The sequence below is a fragment of the Sciurus carolinensis genome, chromosome 12 (genome assembly GCF_902686445.1).
Source record: "Sciurus carolinensis chromosome 12, mSciCar1.2, whole genome shotgun sequence".
Lineage (NCBI taxonomy): Eukaryota > Metazoa > Chordata > Mammalia > Rodentia > Sciuridae > Sciurus > Sciurus carolinensis.
In genome coordinates, this window is record NC_062224.1 from 42,651,862 (window position 1) to 42,672,077 (window position 20,216).

Below are 20,216 nucleotides of genomic sequence, written 5' to 3' on the forward strand. Positions count from 1 at the left end.
ATACTAAACGAAAGCATCATTATTAACTAAATGGTTAAATGAAACTACCACTTGAACTCATCTTTTGAATGTTTTTCATTTATGCTGCAAGGGTATGTTATGTTCATAGACCTGATGACTCATAAATAGGAACTTTATATAATGGCCTTATGAAAATAAGAGTACTGCACATTTGTGAGGAAACATTTTATGGTGTCATTTCACTTAATTATTGCAACTATGATATCTAGAACAAAATTATCTCCATTTCATATATAAAGAAACTGTAGTTCAGAAGGGTTGAGTTCATAGTCTAAGACAGTAGAGGAGCCAGGGCAGGATCCTGGTATCTCTGCCACATACTTTCCAAAACCACTTCACTGCCAGCACTTTACCAGATTACAGAAAGTAGATGAGGCTTTTAAAGATTGGTGGGGGGGAAAGGAATATCTAAAAATACCACTTATCCTCTTTGATATCTGTCTGGAATAACTACAATAAACACAAATCCTTAAGAACAAGATGAAAACATTTTTTAAATGCCCAGATACTGTTTTAAAAACCCACTTCCTCTTAAATAACATCCTTTCATAGCAAGTTGCCATTTTCCCTAGCAACTGCAATTCACAGATATTTCTGAAGGGTGTTCATTGTTGTCCCTTCTCTCTTTCAGCAACCGATCAACTCCTAGCAACCACGATCGGATACAGCGTCTGCGGCAAGAGTTTCAGCAGGCGAAGCAGGACGAAGATGTGGAAGATCGGCGACGCACCTATAGCTTTGAACAACCATGGGTTAGTATGTGGTTCTTTAGTACAATGAAAGTCCAACAGCTTCCCTGCAGTAAAGGCCCCAAAGTTATGACCTCAGTCCTTTAAGAAATGAGACGAGATGAAGCCAAATTTCTTTGACCTTTAACATATTGACCTTTCCCTCATTTCCATCTGGGTTTCATCATTGCTAATTTCATTTTATATCTTGTTCCACCATCTGTCCATTGCATAATAGGCTTAATTAGCCTTATGACAAGACACAGCAAAAATATTCGTGCTCTCAACTATGTATTTTTATTAAGTTAGTAAATATTTTTCTATAGAAACATCAGAATCAGAGACAAACTAAGTTGGACACATCTCTATTTGTGTCTGTGAGGCATAAAGTACAGTATTTAATAATTCTTGATTCTTTTCTTTTTCAGCGGGGGGGGTACCAGAGACTAAACTCAGGGGCACTCAATCACTAAGCCACATCCCCAGCCCTATTTTATATTTTATTTAGAGACAGTTTCTCACTGAGTTGCTTACACAGCACCTCGCTTTTCCTGAGGCTGGCTTTGAACTTGAGATCCTCCTGCCTCAGCCTCCCAAGACCCTGGGATTACTGGTATGTTCCACCACACCCGGTTAATTCTTGATTCTTGAGTTCTCCCTTATCCCTCTTGGGTATTGTCAAATCACAGATTTATCCATTTATATCTCTATTCTAGTCTGCCCTCTGCACAGTCTTCAGAGTGATCTTTCTAGAACAAAACTTCAAATGGTTTTCTTGATGCCAGACCTGTGTCCTTTTCTTATATTTAGCTCTAGAAATGATGGCACCTCTGGGAATAACAGACTTGAGTTTTAGATGATGGGGATTTTAAAGAATCTCTTTGGGCAACTCCAGAGTGAGTCAGTTAGAGACAAATAAGCTGCCTAAGGTAGAAAAATCTAGTTCTGAGTATTATAAAGTCTAATTATCATAGTAAGGTAACCATGACTAACAATGCTTAGAGGAATGGGAATAAAGAAAAACAAATTTGTAGATTAATTACGATAGACATGGTAGAGAGGGAAGTCAATCTAGAGTCTTGGTGAGATACTGGTGTCACATCACCTAATCTGGGCAGGGTGACAAGTGTACCCCAAGGAAGGGTTGCCTGATAGCTTTGGGAGTATGAAAGAGGGATCAGAAGTTTAGGGGTTTTCAAATCTAGGAAGTTATAGTCAAGACAGTATATATTTTTGGATTCCAGGATCTTGAAGGTGCCAAAATTCTGGATAATGTTGAGATCTAAGACCCGTCTTCTGTGCATGTGAGTTACAGAAACAGAGAGATTAGTGCCAATAAAGTTGATGGGTCCAGTTTGGATAAAGTGTTGGAAGTAGAACTAATTGTACTACATTTCTGAGAAGCTAGGAACAAAAGATTTAAAGTGAAACAAATGATCCTATTTTATTTGTAGAAGAATAAACCATCCACCTGAAGTAGAATTGAGGGTCGGTTACTTTGAGGAGAAGTAGAGATTAAAGAAACTGTGGCATATATATACAATGGAATATTACTCTGCCATAAAGAATAATAAAATTATGGCATTTGCAGGCAAATGGATGAAATTGAAGAATATCATGCTAAGTGAGATAAGCCAATCTCAAAAAACCAAAGGACGAATGATCTTGCTAATAAGCGGATGATGACATATAATGGGGAGTGGGAGGGGTTAGTGTTAGGGTTAGGGTTAGGTTTAGGGTTAGGGTTAGGGAGAGGGGCAAGAATGAAGGAAGGAAGGACTGTATAGATGGAAAAGGGGGGGGGGGGGGGGGGGAAGGGGGAAAAATGGCAGAATGAATCAAACAACATTGCCCTATGTAAATTTATGATTACACGGGTGGTATGCCTTTACTCCATGTACAGAGAATCAAAATGTATCCCATTTGTTTACAATAAAAAAAAAAGTAGAAAATTAGTAGGCGGCTTTGATGCTAGATTAAAAGTCCTAAAAGGGATGGTACCAGGACAGAACATTGATCCACTAGCAAGATGGCCTGGCCTTTGAGGTTTCAGTTTTCTTATTTGTGAGCAAGGAAGATTAGATTAAGTGATAGTCAGTTACTAAACCCTGTGATCATAGGGAAAAAAGGCAGCTGGGTGTGTGAAATAGACACAATCAGAGCTCCGCCAGTTGAATGCAGAGTCCGCTGTGGATCCAGTTAACTACTGCTGGAATCAGATCTTCTTGAATTGTGGTCCACAGGTCGGATCTTCACTCACCTGGAAATTGTTAGAAACACACACTGTAATACCCTGCTTCAGACCCACTAGATTTGAACCTCTGTGGGTGGGGCCCAAGGATCTGCATTTTAGCAAGCCTCCAAGTCAGTGTACACATGTTTGACATTAAGAAGCACACTGTTCTAGTGTCGGGATGGTCTTTGAGATCCTTTTTGGTCCTAATACCTGACACTCCCAATAAATTATATAAAACAAGAAATCTGTAAAGTTTTCTGATTAAGGGATTTAATGATTATATTAGAGTTGAGGAAGATTAATTTGGGAGTGAGAGGAGAAGGAAAGCAGTACTAGGTTGAAAGGATTCACCTTAGTTTAGGAAAGGAAGCTGGAGCCTTAAAACAGGCAACTGGCAATATGGGAACAGCATCCTGCACTAAAAATAACTCATGAAATCAATCTTTTGCCTGATTTGGGGAGGTTATAAAACAAGTTTGGCAAGTGTGATATCAGACGAGATCAGGCACATTCAGGGTTGTATGGCTATAGATAGCAAGTCTAATATCAATAAAAATATCTAATTGTCTTCTGCAACAATAGGGCTAGCCATGTGTTTTTTCTAAGGTAGTCAGTTTGTTTTTCTAGATGATTAAGTAAATCAAGTCATTTCCATGGTAGCAACAGGACAGGATTGTGTTCATCTCCTCCTATCCTTTGACATAATCAACTCCATCTATTCCCACTAGATGTTTTAAAGCAGGATTGTTTTTGTGATCTATGGTAAATATGTTCTTAATGACATACATTTTTACAAAGGAGCTGAGAAGAGTGAAGAACACATTGTCAACCCAAAGAAGAAAACAGCAACTACAGGTGGAAACAGTTGTCACACACAGTGGCTTTTCATTCCCCATACACAGTGGCTTATCATTCCCCATACTCTACCATGCATTAGGCCATCTTACTCTACCTGAGGAGTGTGTATTTCCAACCAGATCTTTGCAAAATTTATTTTTTAACATATTATTTAATTCATCAAGTTCTTGGGGGTGTAGTATGGTCCAGTATTATGCTTAGCGATAAGAAAAATGATGGGAAAGAACTCCACAGTAGAACTGATACAAAGAAGAGGGACACTGTACAGTGTAGAAGGGACATGATGTGTCAGCATGGGACAGGCACATAGGAGAGAGGCCCAAACAAGTTTTAGGTAGACAGGAAAAGCTTGAAAGAAGCCCTCTTGGAATATATTTTAAATATCTAAGTTTGAGAAGTAGAGAAACATATCTTTGGGAACTAAGGTTCATGAATTCATTTCTGATTGGTGACATTGTATCACCTTCAAGATCTCTAAGTTCCAGGCTAAATGAGGGTTTCCTACTTCTTAGCACGAGATGCTTTTCATTAAGAGAAGTAAAAATCATTCAAAATCTGTTTTTTGGAAAATTTTAAATAAGCTTCTTTTAAATAAGAGTAGTGAATATATTGACATATTTCTATATTATCTACTTAATATGAGCAGTTGATCTAGGGAAAATATTTGAGCTAATCTTATACATTTGGAAACTCAACTACTGAAGGTCATAGGCCAAATTTTTATATATCAAAATGCCATTGGAACTTTTAGACAGACAACTTGGCTCATATTATTGTTTCCTGTAATGAGTGAGCAGGGAATTATTACTTGGATGACAGGCTTATTACCTTGGGAATGGAATAATTTCCTAAATTGTGGGTCGGAAGTTGACCTTTTCTTTTTCTTTTCTTTTTTTCATTTCCAAACAATTGGGATCTTGCTGTGGACTCTCCAGTCTACTGATCATATAAATGAGCTTAAAGTGACTGTAATTCTGCTTAGTGTATTAATTTTCATACCAGTTCTCATTGTTATCTTAGTAAGAGCTGCTCAGTTCAAAACGTAATTTGGCATATAGTTTTTATTATCCATTGTACAAAATTAGCTTTGAGTATCTTGGACTCCTTTCTTTCTTCCCCTGCGTCTTCTGACCTTGCAAGGTCACTGTGTTCGGAAAGGATGAGAACATGATCTCACCCGTTGGAGTGGTTGGTGATCATTTTAGCTTTATGGAGCCACAAACTCATCTTCAAGCTGTGTGTACAACTTAGACCATATTAGTCGAAATTGTCATGCTTGTTAGAAATGCCCACACACAAAGTGCAACCAGATGTGTCACATAGAAAAATATCCAAGCCAATTACTGTACATACAGGGTAGGATGCTGCAGAAAATTCATCCAAGTAGCCCTTTTCAATTCATCTATTTTGAAAATGGGCTCTATAAACTCTAGCAGTATGGAAGGCACCTACTCATGGGCCTTTGTTCAAAATAATGTTGGGGCCTGAGGGAGCTGATTTGTGGCACAAAAGGTCTTTAGATGAGCAGAGGCCCAGAAAATTTCCTCAGCTCCACAAGTGAAGTCACTTCTCCCCCAAGTTGAGTAAGAGAAGAAGGAAAAGCAACTTCTTCCTCACATAGTGCCAGGTGCAATCTAAATAAAGCAGCAAGTTGCTTTCAGGCTGTCTTAAGATAATGGAACAATAGCTGAGGGTAGGGCTATTATTACATAGCTCAGATATGGACAGGACTTCACATTGCTTTTAAAAGAATTAAATTGCAGGCTGCACACGTAAGTACGGTAGGCTGTTAAAACTTTGCAGATACGAGTGTTGCCCACAAGAAGACTTGCTGGCTGAGACGATTGATAGATGGGATAATGGATCCTTTAATAGCTATATTGCTAAATCCTTTCCATCCCAGGTTGGTAGTGACTGAAAATAGTTTAGTCCTGCAGGTAGAAAATTGACACTCTGCACTCTGAACATCCTCTTCTCCCCCAAGCTTGCTTTCTTCCTTGCTGTCTTTAAACAAATAACAAAATCTGCCCATTCCTCCATTTTCCTGGACCTTAATAGCTCTTTTTACCCTTTTTAGAGTTTTGACTGTTTTAATTGGTGAGCCAATTACAGTGAACAGCCATTCTGCACTTCTAGATTTCTTCCCTAAGCCTATGGATTTGAGAAAATGGTGGTCTTCCTTTGTTTTCATCTTTTTTAAGACTTGAAAGATATCTGCTATCATTTCTTCATAGCAGCTTCCATGCCTTGACTCAAAAATGCGGCCTTGTAGTATGACCCCAGCTCAAATGTGGTGATCACCTGCCCTAGAAATAAACCTGGAGGAAACCATTCTTTTAGCAAAGGGGTACCCTTTGCCCATAGAGCCTCTATACTTCTATAAAGTAGACCTCTTTATTTTTAGCACCATGAACTCTCTCCCCAGCCAAACCTCCCATGACCCATGGGCTATTCTACTGTAGAGGGCTGGGGTGGTGGGAGCTCACGAAGGGGCCTTTGGCTACCATTAGCACCTGATGTTAAAGGGCCTGGCTTGTTCTGTAGAACTTTTCTTTAATTTTCAATGTACCTGTTGCTTAAAGTGAGGAAATCAAATAGACCCAAACAGTAATGAGAAAGATGAGATAGACAAATACTGTGTCAAAACCAAAACGTGCATTTATAAAAGCTTTACAAGTGAGAAGGGTGTACTCTGCAGATATTTGAGCCATGACTCAGGTTCTCTGTAGCAATTAAGAATTTCAACATTTTTCAAAACCCACAATTCAATTGATATGGTGGGGTAGAGGGCTGAGAAGCCAGGGTAGATAGACAAAAGTGGATATTATAGTGATTAAAAGTTGTGAAAATCTACCATAGAAAATAATTATCAATATTAGCCATGACTTTTAAGTAAATAATTTACTCTTTTCATGATTTGGTGCATAAAAGTTATTTCTTCCCTGTACCAAATCTTTAAATTGATATTTTTGTCAGATTAAGGAATTCATATTGGAGTCACAAAACATTGGGATTGCTAAAATAAGGATTCTCAATCTTAAAAGGATGTAATTGATGATTTTATTATTATCATTATCATCATTATTCTCATCATAATCTTTCATTATAGGTTTGCATCCAAAGCACAGAAACTTTGTATTTTGTTGTTGTTGTTATTTTTGTTGTTGTTATTTTGTTTTCTACATGTGCCTTTGGTCATGGGTGAAAATTTGAAGATTTATTATTCATAATTTTGACAGAAAACCTACTTCAAATGATCATTTGTATTTGCGTATATAGAAAAATGCACATACTTATACACTATTTTTCTTGTCTTTATGAAGAAAATTGGCTATTTTAAAGATTATTGAATATTTTATGTAAATGTTAGTAAACCAGTAATGACTTTATTATGACAACATACTTCTATAGTAAGCTGTGAAAAAGAGTCTTACAATGTTGCCTAGTTCTAATTAGTACTGAAACTTTGCACTGTTACTTTTATTCATTAGTCTATTAACTATTTTGTTTTGTATTTCTATTTTTGTAGTTTCTATTTTTATTTTGGAAAAGTAAGAATTATTTTAATTAGTTGAGAGAAATGCTTACTTAATGACTTAACTTGGTGAAACACTACATGGAAGATATTTCTTATATTTTATTTTACTCAAAATGATACCAAAGTTGTGTAGTCTTCTCAAATATCAAATACTTTCTCTTTATAATCATGGTAAAGAAATATTTTTTACTTATGGTTTTAAAAGTAAGGCATGAAGAGATTCCAGAATACTGTATAATAATCATATTTATTTCTGTTTTACGCCTTCTGTAGTTATTCTGGCCTTGGCATTCTTAGCAATTTTTTTTCTTATTTAAAAGGTTATTTTTTGTTACCCATCCCATCACAAATAAGGCCTGGGTTATTTGTAATTTGTACTCTAAAACAGAGCTTTGCCTTATTCTCTGAAGAGTCCCCAGGATTGTCACAATTATGCCTACACATGCATTTCCCTGTGCAGTTATTACTTTGGTGTTACAGCCATTGATGGTGCTTTCTTTAAAAATGTGCAGTTTGTGAGGTTTATTTCTTTAATTTTGTGATTTTTGCATTCAGATGTGTGAATTTGTCTCTGCCATAGGAACTAAAGTCATTGTATTTAAAGACAGGATTACCAATTGTAAAATTTCCCATGATTTACATGTTTATGAGGTCTTCATTGAAATTGTAAATAGAGAGGGTTTTTTTTTTATTCAGGTCAAGTGTAAAACATGCCAGAATGATTTTATTGAGTTACTGTTATGGGATGGTCATGAATGCAATCTTCCTTAAAATGTGTGACCCATTAGAGTTTCATCTTAAAGATAAAGGTAATTATCTTAACTAACCTACCCTTATGCATGCTCTGGAAAGAGAAATGGAATAAAATACTAATGGGGAGACTGATATTCATATTTCATGATATCAAGCATGGTAGCCTGAAATATGTCATTTTGCTAATACCAGATTCATTTACTCAATTAAAGTTTATGGGCCCCAAATGTTGATAATTTTGGTAACTAGAATTCATCAGGATCCAAGTAGATGCTTGTAGCTGGCAAGATTTGAGCTGAACAGTGTCAGAAAACACACAGTTGGAGAAACAAAAGCCCTTCAACTTCTTTCTTCTCTGTTAGAAAAAAAAATTTTTTTTTCAGGCTACTTGGAGAAACAGCTTAAAAATACACCTGAAATTTCTACAAGACCTTGCATTTTCTTTTCACATCTCCGCAAGCAGTATGTCACAGAACAGCATGAGCTTAAAAAGCTGGTTACTAAATCCTGCTGCAGAATGCCACATCCTTCAAGACTGCTTGACACATGTAAATGCTTATGCTGAATGAAAAGGAAAGGAAAATGGTTCTTTTTGAGGGTGTAATGGGAACTGTGTAGTATTTCCTTGCTTTGCTTTCCCTCTGTCCAGTGGCTTCCCTCAATCTTCCTATGGCTCACCACGAACATCAAAACAGTTCAGTAGCCTATTCAGTGAGCCTCAGCAAGTGTAATGGAAGTAAATGTCTGTCTCCTTTAATGAGTTGATGAACAACTGGTTGATGCTTTGTTTGCATAAGCAGAATCTCACTCAGAGAAGTGTTTTTCTTGCTGAAGGCACCACTGATGTGTTATTTGAACTGAGTTGTGCAGTGAGTCTCTGAACACACATTTGTCCCAATGAGTGTGGTTATAAACATCGACTAGTAGAGACCGGGGTATTGTAAAGCCTAATCTTTTCACACATTATTTTTGTATCAGGATAGTTTTAATATGCTCACTGACTATACCCATATGCTTGGAAATTTTTGTCCTGGATATTGCCTCATTATTGCTTACCAACAAATAAGATAATGCTGGTCTGGCAGAAAGAGAACAATGGATGTTGCTTAATTTCTGTTCAGACAAAGCCAACCAGAGGAGCCATGTTATTTTAACCACTGTCCCAATGAACACTAAGACTTTGTTATTTTAGAAAATTATTATTGAGTCAAAGTCTGTCACTGGCTTTCAACTCCAGAAGAAAATCAATAACATGTTCTTAACAGACATTCTTCACATAGATATGCCTGATGCATGATGTTGCTCAACACAAAGGGGAACAGAGGTTAGCAAGTGTCAGAAAGGATGACTTAAGGGTCCTGGCCACAGATGCAATGATAAACTGTTGCTAGATGTTTTGTTAAGATAGAGGTATCACCATCTATTTTGAGCAGAGCTACTTTCATTTCCAAAGGTCAGCTCTAGAGGGTAAGCTAACAACTGTCAGCGAAAACTAAAAACATCCACAGGACCTCCATTTACACAGCACAGTGTGCAAATTGAATAATCCAGTTTTGGTGAGAATTACCAATCAAAAGATGACCTGCTGGCCAAACTGACCAAACTGGCCAGGAGGATTTAAAATCTCTCTTTAGGTCCTATCTTCTGGTAGTGAAGGGGGAATGAGTTATATTGCTTTCTACTGCTATATATAGACTATATATAAAGTACCCCAGAAATTCACCAGCACAATTGTTCTAGTTAGCCTTTGTGTTGCTGTGACCAAAAGATTGGGCAAAAACAATTTAGAGAAGGAAATTTTTATTTTGGCTCACAGTTTCAAAGGTTCAGTCCACAGTTGGTCAGGCAACTCCATAGTTTTGGGCTGGACGTGAGGTAGAATCACACAAGAAGGGCATGGAGAAGGGAAGCAGCTCAGAACATGGCAGCCAGAAAAGAGAGAGAGAGAGAGAGAGAGAGAGAGAGAGAGAGAGAGAGAGAGAGAGATAGACAGACAGACAGACAGACAGACACTGTGCTCACTAGAGACATTTGAACCCTAAAGTCACACCACAAGTGACCTGCTTCCTCCAGCCATGCCCTATCAGCCTATAGTTACCATCCAGTTAATCCATCAGTGGACTAATCCACTGATTAGATTTTGGCTTTCTGATCATTCTTGCATTGTCTCACACATAAGCTTTTGGGGCACACCACATATCTAAACCATAATAACAGCCAACTTTAAAGTGTGGACCTGTGGACTTTCCCACTTTTGTGAGTTACTACAGCAAATAATTTTTTGGCATTAACTTCTTTTAGTCTTCTGAGCAACCTTCTTTTCTGTATTTACTGTATATACAAGGGTTGTAAACTGGTATCTCATGTCTGTGCTTAACAAACCTTATTGAGAAGATTAGCAAGACTGATTTCTCCTGTTTAAACCTATGCTAAAGCCACAATCACAGTTTAAGATGGAGTATTGGGGGCTCCAAAGGGCAACTACATGCCCCTTTTCTCAAAGCAACTTGATTTGGGGAGAGAAAAATTCACAGAATTTGCAAAATATTTCTTAATTTACAAGAATTGAAATTGGGGGCTGAGGGTCGAGCTCAGTAATAGAGCGCTGACTAGCATGGGTGTGGCCTGGGTTACATACCCAGCACTGCAAAAAAAGAAAAAAAAAAAAAGAGCATTTGAGTAAGCAATCACATGATGTGTATTGTAGTTCTGGTCTTGGTAAGAGGCTGTGCTTCTTTCCTGCAGCCCAGCTCCCGGCCAGCAGCACAGAGCGGCAGGCACTCGGTGTCCGTAGAGGTGCAGGCACAGCGGCAGCGGCAAGAAGAACGTGAGAGCTTCCAGCAGGCCCAGCGCCAGTACAGTTCCCTGCCTCGGTAAGCATTGGTGCCTAGGTCTTCAGGTCTGACCAGGCCTTGCAAAAACCACTCCTTCCCAAATTGCACTGGCTTCTCCAACTTGCCTCCGTAGTCACAGTGGAATTGTAAATGGATGGTCGCTTAGCTCAGGGAGAATGCATCTTACCTTATGGCAAGACTAGAAAGAAAGGGATTTCAGAAAATGCCTACGTTTTTACCCAACAGCTCCCTAACCAAAAGGGAAGCAGCATGACAAATGGAAGACTGCGCTCAGAAAGCCTGACGTCCCTGAAGTGCTAGTGTTGACTCTGCCATTTTCTCTGTGGCGGCAGAAAAAAAAACCATTTCCAACATCTGAAAAATGGGAAGATAACTCTTCTTTTGCTTAGCTCATAAGTAACTTGGATGAATAATGCTTTGTACAGCTAGAACTTGGTAAAAAGAGAGAAGGAGTGAATGGCTCATTCACTTAACTTTTGTGGGATCAGTAGTCACAAACTTCACTCTCTTACAGTCCTGCTATCGGGGCTGTTGCTCGTGTGTTAAAAGAGTCCCAGGGGGGCTGGGGAGATAGCTCAGTCGGTAGAGTGCTTGCCTTGCAAGCACAAGGCCCTGGGTTCGATCCCCAGCACCCAAAAAAAAAAAAAAAAAAAAAGAGTCCTGGGGGTGTTCCACTCCTTAGTGACAACCAAGAAAGGTTGCGTACTAGGCTCCCTAGGAAACACATCCGTGCTCCAAATGTTCTCTGTGAAACAACAGAAAAGCTCTCAGGTGACTGGTCCCCAAGACCAACTTCCACTAATTACACTAATTACTTCCACTAATAGCCATGGAAGTATTTCTTCCAGGCAATATGTGGTTAAGAATAAAAGTGTTGAAAAACATTCAACTTTTCAAACTTTCCCAAACAAGTCATTACTATAGTCACAATGATTATAAACATTTGTTGTCCTATTTCAAAACCTGGAAACAAATACATTTTGTGTGTTAAAAGATCAGTTGCCATATTGATGTCAAGTAACCTTTTATGAATTCGAAGGAAACAATTTTGGGAGGAGGAAGATGTTTATCTGTGTATACTTGACTGACCCATGTAAAAGTCACCTTCCAATTTCTAATAAAAGTGAGGTGAGTCCCCTTAAACAATCACTATGACAACCATGAGGGACTTCACATTGGCAGGGGTCATCCAAGGGAGTGTGGGTGTGAATGGAAGTGTCCACCAAGACAAGTGTCATCCACCAAGGACTGACTCCTTCAGTAGTTCTTTTTCAATCCATAAGACTCTATCTCCTTTGAGCACTAAATTGTTTTTAAGTACTAGATTACCCACCAGCAGTTATTTAGCCTACTCTAGGTAAGAGTTATTGAAGTTTAGTTCTGGACAGGTTCTTGGGAATTGTCTTGTTTTGTAAGGAAACAGAGACTTGAAGTAACTTCCCCCAAGTTCACACTGCTAGTTAAGTTCTTTTGCCAAAATTGAAACCCAAACTTGCACATGCCCTAAACCATTATTTTATAAGATCCACCTTACTACCAAGGACTTTTGTTTCCAAGTACAGAATGCTAAACACCTTAAGAATTATACACAAGGGTTCCCTTCTTCCAGCTTATCTGGCTTACATTTGATTGAAAAGGTGAGTATGACATTGTGGATGAATTGACATATCTGTGTGGTCCTGACTCTACAGCCACATAGGTGAGCCATGGCATGTGGCTTGTGTGAATGGAGTTGCAGGGCACAGTGTTCTTGTTTGTATTGGCAAAGTGTTGGCTTCATATATTTCAGGTATGTTTAAGAGTATTTATAAGAAAGGAAGGAGAACTATAACAAAGTATGTATAATGAGAGAAGGAACTTGACAAATGTAAAGGATTAAGGAAAGGAGGTAGGAGAGATGCTAGTGGGGAGAGCCTGGAAAGCAGGACCCTTGGGAGGGAAGAGAAATACTAGGATCCGAGGACTGGGAAGCGGAAGAATGTCAACGAGGTAACAGGGCTTGCACTGGGCACATTCCAAAGTAGCTCTTATAGTCTGATCTGAGCCTTTTATCCAAGTCTTCTTCTTCCCCCTTCACTGTTTATTTTTAATTAATTAACATCTTAAATTAACACACAGTAATTGTACTTATTTTTGATGTACAGGGTGACCTTTCAATAGTGTATGTAACATGGAATGATGGGATCAGGGTAACTGGCATGTGCCATCTCAGATGTATGTCATTTGTGTTAAACATTCAGAAAACTATTAGCTACTTTGAAATATTCAAAGTATTAATTGTTATCAACCCTAGTTATGCAGCTGTGTCCCTCTTCACCCTTCACCCCTCCTTTACTACCCGTATACCCCACTCCTCCATTGCATCCCTTCCTTCTCGCGCTGGCCCGTGCCCCGAGGAGCACTAGTAGAACTACCCACATGTACAAACACAGGAGAGGTTCTTCTGCGATTGCTAGTACTACTGCTGCTTTTTAGAGTTTCCCACAATAAAAAAGAAACTTTCCCTCTAGGCTAATTGTAGCTCCCTATTTTGAGTCATTTTATTCTATTTAGATATGAGAAAAGCAGACATCCCCAAAATAGTTACGTGAATTTCGGCAAAAGGGGCTGGGAGCCTTCTGCATAATGTTCTCTTAATTCTCTTCTTTTAGAGAATAACTTCCCAGTGTGAATCTTGGTATTTGTGAGGAAGGTAAGAAATGGACAGCCCTGCCCCAGCTTCATTCCTCACCGAGCAGTGCCACTTAAAACAGGCTGCGTGTGGTGCAGCCATCTGAAGGAAGGTGAAGGACACAACCAGCAGGTCAGAGGGGGACTTGGAACAACCTACGTGAGCTTGGGTCACGTCCAAGTTTCTGACATGTGCTGTTCTTCAGAGACACTTGACCTCTGCCTTTCGGATGTTGACAATTAGCAGAGTTTTGTCTAAACAAGTTGGTATGGCATTTGAAACCAAAAAGATTTCACACACACACACACACAAACATGCAGTAACAAAGTGGAGCATAAAGTAAAACAAATGGTCAGGTCTTTGTATCAGTTGCATTAGATAAGGTGGTTTGAATTAGAGGAATGTATATGGGCCAGACTAGTTTGTGAATTTAACTGTAATTAAGGAAATCCATGGGCAGAATTCAAGTCACATTTTGAAATGTCAATGAGAAACACTAGCCAGGTGGTAACACTAGTTTGAGAGGAAAGGGGACCCGAGTGGCCCCACACTTAATTCTCAATCAGACTAGGATGTTTTCCTTTTTTTGATTCCTAAATTAGTTCCTTGCCTTCATACCCAAAAGGCGGCTCTCACACTGAGCCAAGGTACAGGCAGGCAAAGTTGATGAGAGAAGGGCACTTATGGTCCTTGATCAGTACTTTCCCTGTTTTCCTTTCCTGCTCGATGCTGCCTCTTCTTTCTCCCCTGCCTCGGCCGCATGTCTGCTGAACGCCTCTGCCGTGCACGCCTCCCTCCCAGCTGCCTCTCTGCGCCCTCACGCGTTCTTCCCACCAGGCCCATTTGTTACATCTGCAGCCTGCTTGTCAGCTTTTCAGCTTCAGTCTTTTTCTTTATTCACCCTTCTATGTCCTCCTAAGACCTTTCCTTAGGTCTTTAGATCTTGGGTTTATGTCCTCTACATGACAATGGTCTTCAGGCCTTATTGGAGGCCACTGTAAACATTAGGAGATAATTATTGCCAGACCTGGATATGTGTGTTAAGTGAATTTAGAAATCTCCAGTGGGCTCTTTGTGGGATCAAAGAAACCTAGGTGTTGGTTGCAAAGAAATCCGATTTAAGGAGATTGATGCTTTTTGCTGTTGGCACTAGTGACCTTCGACTGAGGGATCCTGGGGCCGCAGGGCTATCTCAGTCTCCAAGCATGAACTTCTTCTAATCTCTGTGGAAGTGGTGTGGAGTTGTCCTTCCTTACTACAGGCTCTTTACTTATTCTCCAGTGTCTCTCTCTACTCCATGATCTCTACTCAACACTTCTGAACAAGGAAGGGCAAGTTAATTGTGTTGTTTAGCTTTCTTCTTTGGTCTAAAAGATGACCCCTAAAACTGAGAACCAAATCTTAAAGGCAAAGAAACTCTGTCTTCAAATTGCTTCTCCAGTGCTAAAGGCACACTAGTCACTTTTCTAAGCACTTTACATGTGAGATATTTCATTTATTTTCCCCCACAACCTTATAAAGTCAAATATACCCATTTCACAGGTAAGGTCACTTGCATCCAGTGGGCGTAATTTCCCTAGGGTCACACGGCTGCCACGTGGCAGGTTTAGAATCTGAACCTATGTCTGTCTGTTCCTCAGCCACTCTCCCCTTATGGAATAGTGCCTGAATGTCTAGTTTTCCAGTTCTATTGTCTGCGTCCTTTTATTGATTTCTTCAGTCAACTCATCGTCCATCCTTTCCTTAATCAAGAACTTACTGATACCAGTAGGTTCCCTACCAAGAAATTTCGTGTGTGTGTGTGTGTGTGTGTGTGTGTGTGTGTTGTGTGGATCTGTGCATTTTCCCCACATACTTTCTTTCAAACCTCAGGGCAGTTTGCTTCCTTCTCTCTAAACTGATTAATTTGAAGAAAATTTTGGCTATGAGAAATTCATTCTCCCACATCATCATAATTTCTATCCCTAATAAATCTTAGTGAATTCTCAATGTGTTTAAATATAGTAACACCGTATCTTTCTGGGATGATCCAAAATTGAACTCAGCGGTGTACAACTACATAAAGTGATGCCCCAGGCCTCAGGAGTTGGGAAGGAAGGGCATTCCTGGGTCTCAGTAGGACAGGAATGAAAAAGAGGTGAAATTTCTGCAGTCTATTTCTGATTATCTCCAAATTGATAACCAACTCATAAAGGAATCCCCCCCTTGTTGCTCTGATATCAGTAACAAGTTCATTGTTTTAATTAAAGTTTCATGATTAATGTCAAATCCCTGGTTTCTTGCTGACACTTTCCATCATTCATGTCTCTAGGCAGATTAATTTATGACTTTTTAAGTGAAGATAATCAGTGCTTTAGGCAAATAAACTCTTCCATCAAATCTAAGGATTCTCTCCTGGGCTGACGGTACAAATGGCCTCACTCCCACTAAAAGAGGGCCAGACAGATATACTGTAGACTGTCTAATTAATCATAGTTGGATCCAGAGGTGATGCTGGACATTAAGTTCATTTTCCATTTTGAAAACATCCCCAGCTACATTTTAGGCCATATGGAAAATGGGCAGATTCCATCCCAAACCATATTGCTGGCAGTCCAAAATGTTCAAAAATGCAAATTGCTCCATTCCTGTGGGAAACCCGGTGGCTTCACAGACCTTATTTTCCTTCCACAGGCAGGAGTCTTTTTGAACATTTAGCCATGTTGTGTGTGTTGATGCAAAAGGCTGAGCAGTGCGTACTGTCGCCAAATGATTTTCTTATTGATAAATGGAGCAATATATTTTGCTTTAGTACTCAATCATGTCTTCCCCCATCTTCCATTTTCAAGGCAAAAAAATTAGGGCATGTCTTCCTTCCTGGCACAAAATTGTTTCACTTTATCATAGCCAATCTTATTGTAAATTCATAAAAGCATCTTGGGACTTGATAGTAAATTAAAGATGTTTCGAAACAATAATGTTTCCTGAAAATCATGTGCAATTTTATTGTAGAAATGATTCGAATTTGAAATTTCTGGATGACTGATTTATTTCCCAATCCTGGGGTGACAAAGTGAGTTAAGTAGGTTACCCTGGCCCGTGGTGAAGGCAAAGTGTGCAAGAAAATAGTGCTTACCCTTCAGACTTCAGGCTCTCCCATCCTGATGGGATTGTGCTCTGAAGAGTGCCAGTTGCTGACATATAGAACTTGAAAGTGGGTCTTCAAGGGACCGCCTGTTGCATTTTTAATCACAAAGTTTAGACTTAAATCTTTCATAACTGAACTCATATTGTAATCCATTACATGTACTTCATATTAGCTAGCATTTCTGGCATTATGGTGGCAGCTGCGTAAAATATTTGTTTTGCTTGTTTAGAATTGAATCGTAACGTTCTAAAGCAAGCAGCAATTATTGCTATAGTCGACACTGCCAAATCTCTAATACTCCCATCCTTGCCAGTGTGTCTAAATTGCAGGAGATATTGTTACCCTAAGCAGAGCAGACAGTACCTAGCCAGACGCAGGAGGAGGGCCCTATTTCCAAATAGCTGCCGAATATGTTTCTCTCTCCTGTTCAATATTTGTTGACTTTTCGGAGACTGTGAGCTTGCTGAGGACAGTTGCCTTAGTTCTCCAGCCCCTATCATGGTGTCTAGTGTACCATTAGCATAGGGTAAAATTTGTCAAAACATGAAAATGCAGATTTCACCCATTCCTTCCCCTTTCTTTCCTCTCTTCACTTCTCTCAGCCTGCACACTAACCTTTGGGCTTTGCTTTCTAGGCAAAGCAGGAAGAACGCCAGTTCCGTCTCCCAGGATTCCTGGGAGCAGAACTACCCACCTGGTGAAGGTTTCCAGAGTGCCAAGGAGAACCCCAGGTACTCCAGCTATCAAGGCTCCAGAAATGGCTACCTGGGAGGGCACGGCTTCAATGCCAGGGTCATGCTGGAGACCCAGGAGCTCCTCCGCCAGGAGCAGCGGCGGAAAGAACAGCAGATGAAGAAGCAGCCTCCTCCTGAGGGACCCAGCAACTATGACTCATATAAGAAAGTCCAGGACCCCAATTACGCCCCTCCTAAGGGACCCTTCCGGCAAGATGTGCCCCCATCCCCTTCTCAGGTCGCCAGACTGAACAGACTCCAAACTCCTGAGAAGGGGCGGCCCTTCTATTCCTGAGCACGAGGAGAACAGATGCTTCATGTCATGCAATAAAGGACATTTTCATACAAAGACTTGTATTTTGGGAGTTTTTTAAAACCTTGATGGTACTATGGAATATTTCTGTTGTTGGTATCAGTGCCTTTAAGCAGTGTGGGCAAAGAAATGGAAGGCCTTAATGTCTTTGCCGCTATGTCTCAAGTGTCTCTTTCATGGAAGGATTTCCCACCATCTGACAATCATCTGTTCGAGGCATCCACACACTCTGCGTCTCTCTGGAGGACCAGGAATCTTGGCCCAATGCGTAAGATGTCCATGGCTTTGTTGTTACGGTCCCATACAACTTGTGGTGACAGATTAAGCTGAAGAGGGTGTTGTTGATTCCTCTATGTTCTCTTAGCTACGAGGGGACATCTCGGTTTCTGGTGGATGACAGTGGATGACATACACCAGAAACTGGGACTTTCCAGGACTTCACAGCACAGTCATTTATAGTACTTTGTAATCAGTGTGGGTTTCCCTTCTCTTTCTCAGCTCCTTGTATCAGGAAAGTTCCGTCATTGTATTAAAGAAGCTAAGCCATATTCCAACACCATTTGGTTATCAGGGGGTCCCTTTGTATCTGCCTTATAACTCAACATTACCAATAAAGAGATAATTCTAGTCTGTGTTTATAAATACACTTGTTCAGTCATGTTCCTGACACATGTTGAGTCAGCACAGCTCTGCTTAGGGAACGAGGGACATGGGAGTGACCTGGGTGGAGGAAGCACTGGGCCTACCTTGAACCATGTGGAGGGAGCCGGGAGCTGAGAAAAGAATTCTCCTGGGAGGAGTATGGGCCAGTACATCCCAGTCATTATTTTAATCAGTTTTTGTTATGACAGTTTGGAAGGAAGGGCATTGATTGGGTCAAAGATAAATCAGATGGTCATTTCTAGATTCTAAAAATGGATCTCTCTGTAGTTCTTAAGGTCAGTTGGAATTGATATTTGTCTAGTACATCCACATACTGTATCCCTGCCTGGTGATACCACATCTCTAAATAATTCCGCCATGAAACATAAAAGCAAATAAGGGAAAAGCCATTTTATGTTACATAGAGAACATTAGGGTGTCCCAAAACAGTGGTAACAAAAGATTGCTCTCATGTCAATATTTTAGCGCACGTGCGGGTCATCAGACCCTCGGTTGCTCCCTGTTTTCATCTGTTGGTCTGAACGTTCTGTATTGTAAACCATGGCTGGGTTGCTAAAGTGCCTGCGAATCCTGATGTGAAAAAAAAGCTTGAGATGAAAGCTCAGCATAACGTATTAACAAAAAAGAAGAAAAAAGACATGTATTGATATGCCTATTTTTTTTTTTTTTTTTTTTACTGGCACATTGTATTTTTGTGTCGACTTGTTTTTAGAAAATACATGAAGTGTCAACACGTACCTGTGTCTCTTTTGCATTTCTGTGTAATGGTTCTATTTGTTAATAATGTGCAGCAATGTTTAAATGGTGTTACCAATGTAAGCACGGTGACCTTGGATGACAGTGGCTCTTTCTCACAGCCTTCCCTGAGCTGTGAGAAACAGCTTTCCCTGTACATACGAGACTTCTAATAAAAGGCATATTTCTTCCTGTTCTTTGTGGTGTCTGTAGTTTTCCTGTAGAAACTTTCCTAGCTGTTTTTTTTTTTTAAGTATATTAACAGATGTGATTTTTTTTTCATATTTAGTGAAAGTAGAAAGTTTCTTTACATCTTTGGTGTGCACACATGGAAATGGGTGATTGATTATTTATTTGAACACCTGAGGAGACAGGGATGGAAAAGACAAAAGCTCTTTCTTAATAGACAACTGGAAGATCCAGGCAACATAAAGAAACCTGGAGAATTCTGAACTGAAAGAGCCAAGATGTTAAGACAGAATAAAAGGAGAATTATATAGTAAGCTACGTAATATTTCCATTGCTGCCCGGTATTCTTTTTGGGTTGTTTTGGCAGGTCAGGTGTTTTAGATGAGTCCTGGTCTCACATACTGCAAGCCCAGAGAAAGGTCCAAATTCTGTTCCACTTCCAATACAAACCTGGTTCTTATTTTCCAAATCACTAAATAAGGTTTTGCTGTTTCTTTTAGATGAATGTTCACTAATATTTGTACAGTGTGTCAAAGGTGTAAAGGGCAATACATCCCTAGGCACATCTGTGCACAAATATAGATGTGGCTCCCACCCTAAGGACAGGCTTTGCAAGGACCCATCTAAATGCACTGCTTGTGGGGGTGCCTAGCATCAGTTGGTTCTCACAGCAGCCCTCATCCTGTCACCAAATCAAAGTTCTATCACCTTTAGTAAGTAGAGGTGTGTGGCAAGCCAAGAAAATGTCACCTTTTGGGTTCTGATGTGCATGGCAGGTGTGGGAAAGTAGAAAAG

The 20,216-nt window shown here is 39.8% G+C and overlaps 1 protein-coding gene across 19 annotated transcripts in view; it reads left to right on the forward strand.

The window, feature by feature from the left end:
* Positions 1–19,429, forward strand: part of Pard3 (par-3 family cell polarity regulator) — a 649,712-nt gene extending 630,283 nt beyond the window's left edge. For all 19 annotated transcript variants that reach the window (XM_047521509.1, XM_047521522.1, XM_047521510.1 and 16 more), the window contains 3 exons: positions 653–773; positions 10,880–11,007; positions 17,423–19,429. In XM_047521509.1, coding sequence (XP_047377465.1) covers positions 653–773; positions 10,880–11,007; positions 17,423–17,816 — 643 coding nt within the window. In that variant the 3' untranslated portion in view covers positions 17,817–19,429. The remainder of the gene's footprint in view (positions 1–652; positions 774–10,879; positions 11,008–17,422) is intronic.
* The last annotated feature ends 787 nt before the right edge of the window (positions 19,430–20,216 follow it).